A 10,319-nucleotide genomic window follows, 5' to 3' on the forward strand; every position below is an offset into this window, starting at 1 on the left:
TCCAAGAGAGGAGCACCATTTTCTGTCCCCTCTGCTACAACGCTGTCTAGTTTCACGCAGGCCCAGGCTCCTACCACACCCCACGGCTCCTAGCACTTCCCCTTCCCCAGAAAAGGCTCTTACAAGGGCAGGGTTAGAGTGGAGGCAGGTGCTTCCAGCAAACCACTCCTGTAACTGTTTCTCTCCTTCCCCTTGGAAAGGAGCAAGAGGAAGGACAGGCAGCCGTTGCTCCACGCTCCCCTGGCTTCACCATGCTCTCCCTGGTAGCAAGGAGAAAGGGAAGGGCAGAAACCAGCTCTGTTGGTCCTGACAGGAAGCAAGTACAGAAGCAAAAAAGCATCTCTGAGAGGACAGAGATGGCCCTGATTCAGCTTGAACTGCATCAGCTGCCAGCATCTTGCTGTCCTAACAAGTTTCAGGGCTCAAATCTAAAGCAACAATCTCAAAAAGGAGAGTCGTGCTCAAAAAGGAGAGTTATCTTGAAGGTCTCTACACACTCGCCAGCACAGCTGCTAAGAAACTATCTTTGCATATTTTTTGGTATGTTTAACCAATGGACATATATGACACTGGCCTTAAGCAGTAGGATCAAATAAAGCGAGGATCAGAGCTACCAGGTTGTAGGACAGTCCTTTCCTAGGCTGCAACAGTTTGCAGCTGCTTTTGTCCTGTGTTGTCATTAACTGCCATGGAACTCTCCTTCCATAATCTGGGCTCACTGCAAACCCCACTGCAACACGGCCCCCAAGGGCCTGTGGCTGAGCGAAAGCAGCATTGCTCATGGGTTTGTAACCTCAGATGAAATATAAAACTTGAAGATACCTTTGACAGTGAAGTATCTTTCATAAACATTTTCATGGGGAAAAGGAGGAAACAGTTAAAACTTCGTACCTTAGTAAGACATTTATACACAGAAGGAGGTTATATGTGTATCTCTGCCTTTTAAAAGATGCCCTACAATAATACACAGAGAAAGAATAGTTGTGAGGGAAAACATATTCCAGAATTTATAAAACAAACTCCCTTTTACCTCAAAGCATGAATTACTGTTTACTTTGGATTGTTTGATTCCAAATTTGCTTAGTATTTGTTTGTTTACTCAATTCAAATGTTTGTACAGTAAGCAGTAGTTCTAGAATTATTTCCCCCCTCCCAAATCCCTGCCCACTTCCCTCTAGTTCCACACCTGAAACAGAACTCCCAAACTTACAATATTAAGCACTGACAACTGTTTCATTAAAAGTGTATTTCAGAATCTGCTTTCCAGAAAGTAAGCTTGCAGATATGCACATATAAAAAATTTGTATTTTATTACATGCAGCACAGAAACTACAGAGGACTTTTTCCTCATATTCCACTACTTAAAAAAAAAAAAAATAAATAGTGTGCTTTGGAGACTTTACAGCATGTTTTAAATTAAATATTCTTATTCTTCCAGGCTTTATCCTAAGAACAAAGAAATCTGCAGAACCACTCCACTGTTCCACAATGCTCTGAGCCCCTCCATTATCAGTTTCATCAGATAAAGACTGAAATTTGCTTTTCATGATACTGCCTTTTTAGTACCGTACTTACAATAACATTTCACTTGTGATCTCAATACTGAAGAATAAAGTAAAATCTCATTTGCTTTGGCTCAGTTTGCAATATATTAAAAAATATTCATGCTACATCACTTTGATTCAAGAGGTGAGTTTTTGATTATAAAATTTTTCATAAAAATACAAGTCTTTGGTATTTAAGGATGGTTTTATAGTCCTCAATGATTTTACAAAGTGCTCATGTTTAACAGTAGTTGCTTCAAGTCCATTCTCTTGTAATGCCAACAAAGCAGCCTTTAAGGAAAAAAAGAAAGAAACAACTTGAGTGCTTTGTGTAACTTAAAATGTTACAAGTATTTTTAAATATTTTAAATGAAACCATGTTTTAGGTAAAGTATCTGTAAACAACATTGTACAATTTATGGTTCTATATGAACATATACATATCAAGATTACTATGCCTTTTTTAATCACTTACTTGGCTGGATTAGACAAAGTATCCTTGATCCACATTCGTGGATTTTCTTCCTAGTCTCTTAAATACTTACCCCAAATGCTTATGGATTGCTCTCTCCCTTCCTCAACTTTTTCTCTCTCTAGCCTTGATAGCACACACCAATTTCAACTAAAAATGCTGTAACTGCTTGCAGTACACAGAATAGAATTTAATCTAGAGTCAAGCTTGGATTACAAAGGGTTATATAAAAATAAAAGACAGCACAGTTCCTTAACTTCTCCCACCAGTACGTTGTTGAATAACAGCCCTCATGCACTTGCCTTTTTTTATTTAAAGAATTAACCCATGTTCAGTTCTTCTATTTGTTTTCATTACAACTTGGGGGGGGGGGGGGGGAGGGCAAGATCTGTACTACAGATGACCTGATAACATCTATGAGATAACTTTTGAAAGGTTTCATTTACAGCTTATTTCATAGATTGCCAGGAATATTCCTTACCTCCTTGCACAGATTTTCAATATCAGCTCCAGAGAAGAGGTCTGTTTGGAGTGCTAAGTCTTGTAATGACACATCAGTATCTAGTGGAATGTTTTTTGTGCAGATTTTCAAAACAGAATGCCTTCCCTATGAGTTGGTGAATGTTGTACAAGAAAATAAGAAATACACCAATAATTACTTTCAGTCCAAAGCACTACAAAACTCCAAATCAGAACAAAAGAAAATGAATGAGAATACCAAAATCAGAACTCTTGGTGCAAAAGTAAATAAAAGGCTACTGATCAAGATAATCATCATAATAAGTATTATCTAATATGTTAGAAGTCTGTTGTTCACAGTAACTCAGTTTATGAAACTACAGTATTTTAGACTGAAATCTTCCATATTTGGCCTGCTTTGGGTCAACTCTCTTCTGGAAAGCTCAGTACAAGCACACCACCCTTGGGAATAAGACTCGTGAAAAATCTGAAGCAAGGATAGCCAACTTGCTCTGGTACTTCCTAAACTGTTGCCTGACTTTGCAAATACAGTTATTTAAACAGATTTTAACTATTTCTCAATAGGTAACAGTTTAACTACATACAGTTAAAGTGCTACAGATCTTTAAATTACTTTTCTTAAAAAAAAACTTCATATACCTTAACTTCAGTGACGAATCTTCAGTGAACCATCCATCAATTGTTAAATATAGGATTATACCCCCTTGTACTAGAAGTATACAAGCAATTTGTATCTCTCCATTTAAAGCCATGTATGGATTTATAATACATCACCTTCAGGTCTGGAGGTGGAATATAGATAATCTTGTCTAGTCTTCCAGGACGCAACAAAGCATCATCCAACATATCTGGTCTATTTGTTGCAGCAACTATCATGAAGTCACTGCTCAAAGTTTCCTGAAACTCTAGCTAAGTAAAGAGATTATATAAACAAATTAGTGAAATATGACTAAAAGATAAATATTTATCTTAAGGCATTAATTAACCACAGGAAAAAAGAATGCATCTCCTTACATAGTTATTTTCCTTTTAATACTTGTATTTTATTTTGCTTTGGGAAATAAAATACCTTGGTATAGGCCAGACCAGAAAAAAGAAATATAGTTAATATCTATCTTGGCAATAATAATACAGACTTTTCTTTGGCCATACTCTAACACAGAAGATCAGTATCCTACAGTTCTACAATACTTCGTTTTTTTTTTTTTTTTTTTTTTTTTTTTTTTTTTTTTAGAAAAGTATCATTTTATGAAGACAAATTTAAATATACAAAAGCTAAGCAGTAAACATTGTGAGCAATTCACTGAGAAGTCCACCTGCAACTTCTTGTATAAATAAGAAATAATTGGTCATAACTGTGCTGGTTTCATACAAAGAGCATATGAGAAAGTGTTGTAACTGAAGTAGGGGAAATGCTTATGAAATAGTAAGTTCAGGAAGGAACCGGCATAATAGTAAAAATGGCACAATTAGTTCAAAAGTATTCCATTAATCTCAAGAGGACTTTTTTGACATATGAACAACTACTAGCAAAGCTCATTAGGCTGAGCATTTTGTTTAAACAGCTCCCTTCCTTCATTTCCCTCAGAAAAGTTTCATTGAGGATCTGTATGCATAAAAAATTGTTAACAGCCTTGACATGCCATGTTATAAAAAATTAAAAAGATTTAATCTAATCTGTCAAGCCTGACAATTCTTATTTTAAAAAGTAAGAATGCCAACAAGTAAGATTTCTGCAACACCACAGCAATTCTTGTTCTTTATATATAAAAAGAGGGAATGTAAATACCTTTCTTTCCTCATCACTTTGTTCCTGACATTCACCCTCAAGCTGTAGTGTGTTTCCTCTTCTTTCTGTGACTTTCAGTCCAATGCCATCCAGCTCATTGAGAAGAACAGAAAGAACTCGCTCTGACACACCGTGGCCTGTTTTACAGTGTGACCGAGATCCCAAGATAGAATCAATCTCATCTAGAAATATTATTGCTGGAGTATTTGCTCTTGCTTGGCGAAAAACCTTTTTTGGATTCATAAAGTAAAATGTTAACGAATATTCTATTCTATAAAGTGAAAACAGCTTATACAGTGTATTTTAACTTGCAAGAGCTGATCAGAATTAACATTTAGTATATGCAAACTACACCTAACTAAGTTCCCAAGTCAATAGAAAACAAAAGAGTAGAAAGACTTCAAGTTTAAAATTGGTATCATTTCAGAGCTAGATTCTCAGTTTATATAAATATGAATCCATAACTTATTTCTGTTTAATAATCAGATGAATTTTACCTGTTTTTGATCATAAACTTCACACCAGACTACTAGTTTATAGATATCAGTCAGAAACAAACTATAAACTTTATACAATTTAAAAATTGTACCTGAGACAAAATCTTCTCTGAATCCCCAACGTAAGGTGAGAAAAGGTCAGCACCGCTTACAGAGAGAAAGGAACAGTGACAACTAGTAGCCACAGCCTTCACCAGTGTGGTTTTGGCACACCCTGACGGCCCATAGAGAAGAATACCCTTCGGATGAGACAGGCCCATCCTAGAAAAAGCCTGAGGAAACTTCATAGGCCACTCAATACTCTGTCAATACATTAAACAAACAAACGAAAAAAAGGAATTAAATATTCTCAGTAATGAAACTAGAGTTAAGATGCAATCAATAAAACAGCTGAGCACAATATTTTCTCTCCTTGATCCAAACATTAATTTGAAATCAGACATACTAATTTAGTTCTGTGTCTGTGTGTACACACACATACATGCACACACACAAAGTTGTATCAGCCAATATTGTTAGTTCCCTCTCATTTCCTCTTAGTCTGAAACAGAGCAAGAGACACATTCTCTCTCAGGAATTGCAAGAGCCATCTGTGGCTATAAATTCAGGAACGTATTGCTGCATTTCTTTTCTTAGTACTGGAAAATATGCTATTTTTTCCATCATACTATGCTTGGGGGTGACACCTTGTTTAATGAAACAGTCACAAGATGGAGACCACTGATAGGCTTCTTACTATAGGTGCTTGTCATTTATTTCATGTATTTTAAAGTAACAAAAAAAACCTGTAAATATTATTTGCAAGAGAATGTGTGTCCATAATAGAATATACAGAATACTCTGGAGACAGTTATTAGAAACTAGCCTTTTATTTAAATGCGTTTTACACATTACCTGTTTTAGCTTTAGTTTCACTTCTTCCAGACCACCAATTTGTTCCCAGGTAACAGGTTTATACTCTGTTAGTCCAACAGCACCTCGAAAACAGGATGGTTGAATCTTTTTAAAAGCTTCTTGGAAGCCTGCCATATTAATCATTATTTCAGCTGAATCCTGAAGAAACCCATATAAAACAAATAAGCAGTATTTCGTATAATCAATAAATTATCATGTTCCACTAGTATGCAAAATACTCCACAAAAGGCCAAACAACTAATAAGGAATCAAGTTTCTGCTCTAGTAAGTTTATGTACTGTACACTTGAACACAAATATGTAATACAAAATAGAGCGTAATCTCTAAGGGCAAAGGCTTCTTTTTTTTTAATACAAGGAAAAAAATAACAGAAATTAGTGTTTTAGGGAAAAAATAAAATTCTCTCTAAGTTATGATTATACAGGAATCTAGCAAATCAAATAGTATATAATGATCCTAAAATCAGCAACTGATTTCTGGATTCTCTTGATCACAGATTAGGTGTTCTCACTGACCAATGATCATTTTCACAATGTACTGTAGTATATAAGACACCTCATTTCAAATAGCATAAAGATGCAGTTATTAACAGCTACAGATTCAATGATAAAACTAAGATGTATTTACAAAGAAGCTTGCTGTTTACAAGGCAAATAGGCCATCTGCTAGTTCATTATTTCTGTTTGTCCATCTACTACTTTTCTGGGATACCAGGTTGAAATTATTTTGGTTATCTTGAATATCTATATGGTGTCTGAAGCAGATGGAAGTTCTAGAAGGAAAATGTTCCCTCCTTTCCACTCCTGAGTGAAGACAGGATTCTACCATTGCCTATAGATGCCCTGGCTCCACAGATTTTGCATATAGCTTTAAGTTTCTGCTCATCCACATCACCTTCCACAGATAAAGCAGCACAGCATAAATAATCCTCACAATTCTTGTAAAAGTCTGAATAAAGATAGAAAGAATATTAAGAAACAGCAATTTCTACTGGACATTGGGCAGTTATAACTATATACCTTTGTATTTGTAACTTCATGCTATATCTAGCCACGCAAATCAAATAAGTTACCATCACCAGCAGTTACATGTACGTGTACATATACATGTATGTATATAAAATGTATAACAACCTAAACTGTAATTTGCAGTGATGGACTACTACAGTTTAGTCAAAAACCAACCAAATATTATCTATTTTGCCCAGTACTAAAAAGATGAAGAGAATAAAACCTTCTGCAAAGCTTCTTACTCAGAAAGGACAAAGCAGTCTCTGCAGGTGTGAACTGAAAGTCACTAGCAAAATGGTGTATTTACAAACTTGCATATTTTCAGTATTTTAATTTCTGAGTTCAAGTTGCTGAGCATTTCAAGTAAAGTAGAATATTAATGGGAAAACAGTGGTACATATCAATAATGACATCCACCTTGATTAATTGGCAGCCATACCAGAGAGCTTTGGAACACAGCCTGCATAGCAGCTTCTCTGCAGAGTGCTGTAAGGTCAGCTCCAACATACCCAGTTGTCATTTCTGCCAGCTTAACCAAATCAACATCTGCAGAAATTGGCATACTAGATGTAAGCAACTGCAGGATGGATCTTCTCTGCAGAAGTGTTGGTGTCCCAATAATAACCTAAATCAAATACATCAAAAAAGAAATTAAGTAGATATTTTGCTATATTCCTCTCATTTTATAGACCTAGACAAGCAAATTTTCTCTCTGTACAGCTTACTGAAGATTTATACTTCCTTATACTGTGATTAAGTAATTCTACAAGAAACTAATTAGCAATTCTCCAGCACTCTGACAATAAAAACCACTATAAAAATGACAATACTTAGAACTCTTTTTCAATTACATTTATTTCCCAAGTGAATTGTTTTTGTAAACAGTTGATTATAAAACATTATCAGCCATCAGTCTATAAATGTTTCACAGTAATTTAACTATGTTTTGAAGTAATTTAAAAATAAAACTTAGCACTGAAATAATACTTTCCTTACATCATAAGGGCTGAATTAGATGATGATTATGTGCATTCAATAATATGCACTACATAAAGTAAGTCAGAAAAAATAGCACCTTGAAGGAAGATCCTGTGAATCTGTGCTTGTCTCACTACAATTCTTAGCCAAGTAAACTCAAAGATATGAATGCATAAAATACAGTACTTCAATAACACTGGAATAAGAAAGCAGACCTTTCAACACAAAAGAAAAACATGCAGGTCAGTGTCCATACATTATTAAAATTTTGAAAAATATCACCATAAAATATATTTCAAGTTAATAAACCCTGTAAATAACTAAGGTTTTAATTGTGAATGCATTAAAGAACTTTTCCTCCCTCTAAAAATATAATTATTTTGATTGTTGCCCCCCCCCAGATCCCCCAAAGGAAGGTATGGAGAAAACAGGTCTGCTCACCTCTCGGTCAAATCTGCCAGGTCGTCTCAGTGCAGGATCTAAGGCATCAGGCCTGTTTGTTGCTGCCATAATGACCATCTTATCTTCACTACCTACACCATCCAGTAATGTCAGCAACTGAGCAACAATACGATCCTCAGGAGCATTGTTCGCACTTCCTCTCTTTGGGCATAAAGAGTCAATCTCATCAATAAAGAGAATAGTTGGTCCTTCACAGGACATTTCTCTGCCCTTTTCAAAAACCCTTCGCAAATTCTCTTCACTTTCTCCTGGTCTTGAACCATACAGGGCTGGGCCACCAATGCAAAGCAGATAAGCACCCACTTCTTTTGCTACTGCCTTTACCATAAGGGTTTTCCCTACACCTGGAGGACCTACTAACAGCACTCCATTAGGGACAGAAAGTCCCAGCTTCTTAAAAGTTTTTGGAAAACGGAAGGGCAAATCAACCATTTCTTTCAAAGACATTCCCACATCATCTAGTCCTGCAACTGAAATTTTTGTGGCATCTTCTGATAAATACCTGTACCATTCTAGAGTGATGACCTCTTTAATTTTTATGCTTGTTTGGGGAGTTACTAGTCCAGCTTCATCTGTCAAAGGGTCTACAGAGAGTATTTCAATATATACCACCGGATTTTCAAGAACTGAAGCAACTCTAACAGTGTAATGAGGTGAAACATAGATACTTCTTAGCAGTTCTTTGATTATCTCCTGCAACACCCCTCTGGAAGTAGACTTCTTCAGTGCAGAGCTCTTAAGGACTACTCTCACAGTCGCTTTTTTTAACTGATGATATGCCAAAAGCTTCAGTTGGTTGATGTTCACCGTGAGATTTTTTAGTTCCCGTGTAGTTAAACCTGCCGTTTTGCACATCAGATCAACCTGCAGGTAGCCGTCTGCCAAATCGTGCCTGGGCCAAGCCGTGCACAGGCAGCACCCGGTGGGCAGGGTGACCCGCAGCGGGGCCCCGATCCCGGCTCCCAGGAAGGAGAGGGCGGCAGGCCCCATTCTGCACCTCTGGGTGCTCTCATCGCCCGGATCCAGAGGAAGCAGCTTTAAGGGCGCGACCTCCATAGCACGCGTCTGCGGCGCGCTCTGCGCAAGACGCGGAGGCAGCCCCCGTCAGAGGGCCCCGTCCAGCTCCCCACTCACCCCCGCCTCGCTCTCCGCCACCAGCCAGCGCCCCGCGGCGGCTCCGCGCGCGTAACAACCGGCCCAGACCGGCCCGGCCGAACCTTCCCCGCGCAAAGGCGGCAGCGCCGGCGCGCGCAGAACCGGCGGCGCTCACTCCCGCCGCGCCGCGCCTCGCGCGCATGCGCGGCGGGGCGGGGCGGGGCCGCGCGCGCGCCTCAGAGGCTGCTGACGCTGTGTGAAACCGCCGCGCCCGTGAGGCGGATCCGGCGCTCTGACAGGGCGCCGGGCTCTAGGCGCAGCTCCCTGCCTCTTATACCGCCCTCCCAGGTACCGAATGGAGTGATCATCCGCCCTCATCACCACCTGTTTGTTCTCCCCAGAGCCGGTCTTTAGAAAGCTCGCTTGCCTCCTTCGAGTGTCTCTTCTCAGCTCCCAGTAGTGCTGCTTAAACGCGTTCCCCGAAGTTGAGCGTCCTCTTTCCCGTGCCTCCTGTCAGTGTGCCCCCAACACAGAGTTGCATCTTGCTGATCAGTAGTTGGGATTGGGGCAGCCGTAGCTGCTGGTGAAGAAAAGGTGGTGGGGAGCCACACAGTTGTCTTGAGAAGATACTGATAAAAGTAATCAGGGCACAAATTTATTCAGCAATAGAGAAATGTGTAGTAATATGTTGCTCTCACAAATTCTCCTTACTGAGCCAAGGGCTGTAGCCAAAATATTTTAGTAAGCCATACAAACAGAGCAGGCAATGTGAAGAGAGCCCATTCAGCTAATTGCAAATGCTGTATAGGAAATCAGAAGAAAGGTGTAGGCCTGAGCAGTGTGAAAGACAGTAAGCCGCCTTTTTTTGCCTAAATATATGCAAAAGGGTATACATATTCTTTCTTTTCAATTCATGAACAAATTCTCTCCTTTCAGTGTTTGTTTTCAGTTGCTTTTTTCCTGGATGTCAACTTGATGTTTTTTCTACTGCACATATTTTTCTACTGCACATTGCATGCAAATATTCATATGGAATATGAATATTCCATGTTTAGTATGGGACAGAGTGCTGAATGT

At 38.6% G+C, this 10,319-nt stretch overlaps 1 protein-coding gene across 2 annotated transcripts; it reads right to left on the reverse strand.

Moving 5' to 3' along the window:
• Positions 1 to 1,251: 1,251 nt before the first annotated feature.
• On the reverse strand, positions 1,252 to 9,203 carry AFG2B (AFG2 AAA ATPase homolog B). Of its 2 annotated transcripts, none has more exons than XM_062583610.1 (8): positions 8,127 to 9,203; positions 7,147 to 7,332; positions 5,677 to 5,835; positions 4,875 to 5,084; positions 4,286 to 4,513; positions 3,271 to 3,405; positions 2,498 to 2,623; positions 1,252 to 1,835 (listed from the first exon to the last, which is right to left on the reverse strand). In XM_062583610.1, the coding sequence occupies exons 1-8, from the start codon at positions 9,201 to 9,203 to the stop codon at positions 1,683 to 1,685; spliced, it is 2,274 nt and encodes a 757-aa protein (XP_062439594.1). In that variant the 3' UTR covers positions 1,252 to 1,682. The 2 variants fall into 2 exon arrangements, with proteins under 2 accessions (XP_062439594.1, XP_062439595.1); XM_062583611.1 differs by having other exon boundaries at positions 5,677 to 5,759; positions 7,125 to 7,332; positions 8,127 to 9,194.
• Positions 9,204 to 10,319: the final 1,116 nt, after the last annotated feature.

Source organism: Rhea pennata, chromosome 10 (assembly GCF_028389875.1).
Source record: "Rhea pennata isolate bPtePen1 chromosome 10, bPtePen1.pri, whole genome shotgun sequence".
In the NCBI taxonomy this organism is placed as follows: Eukaryota; Metazoa; Chordata; class Aves; order Rheiformes; family Rheidae; genus Rhea; species Rhea pennata.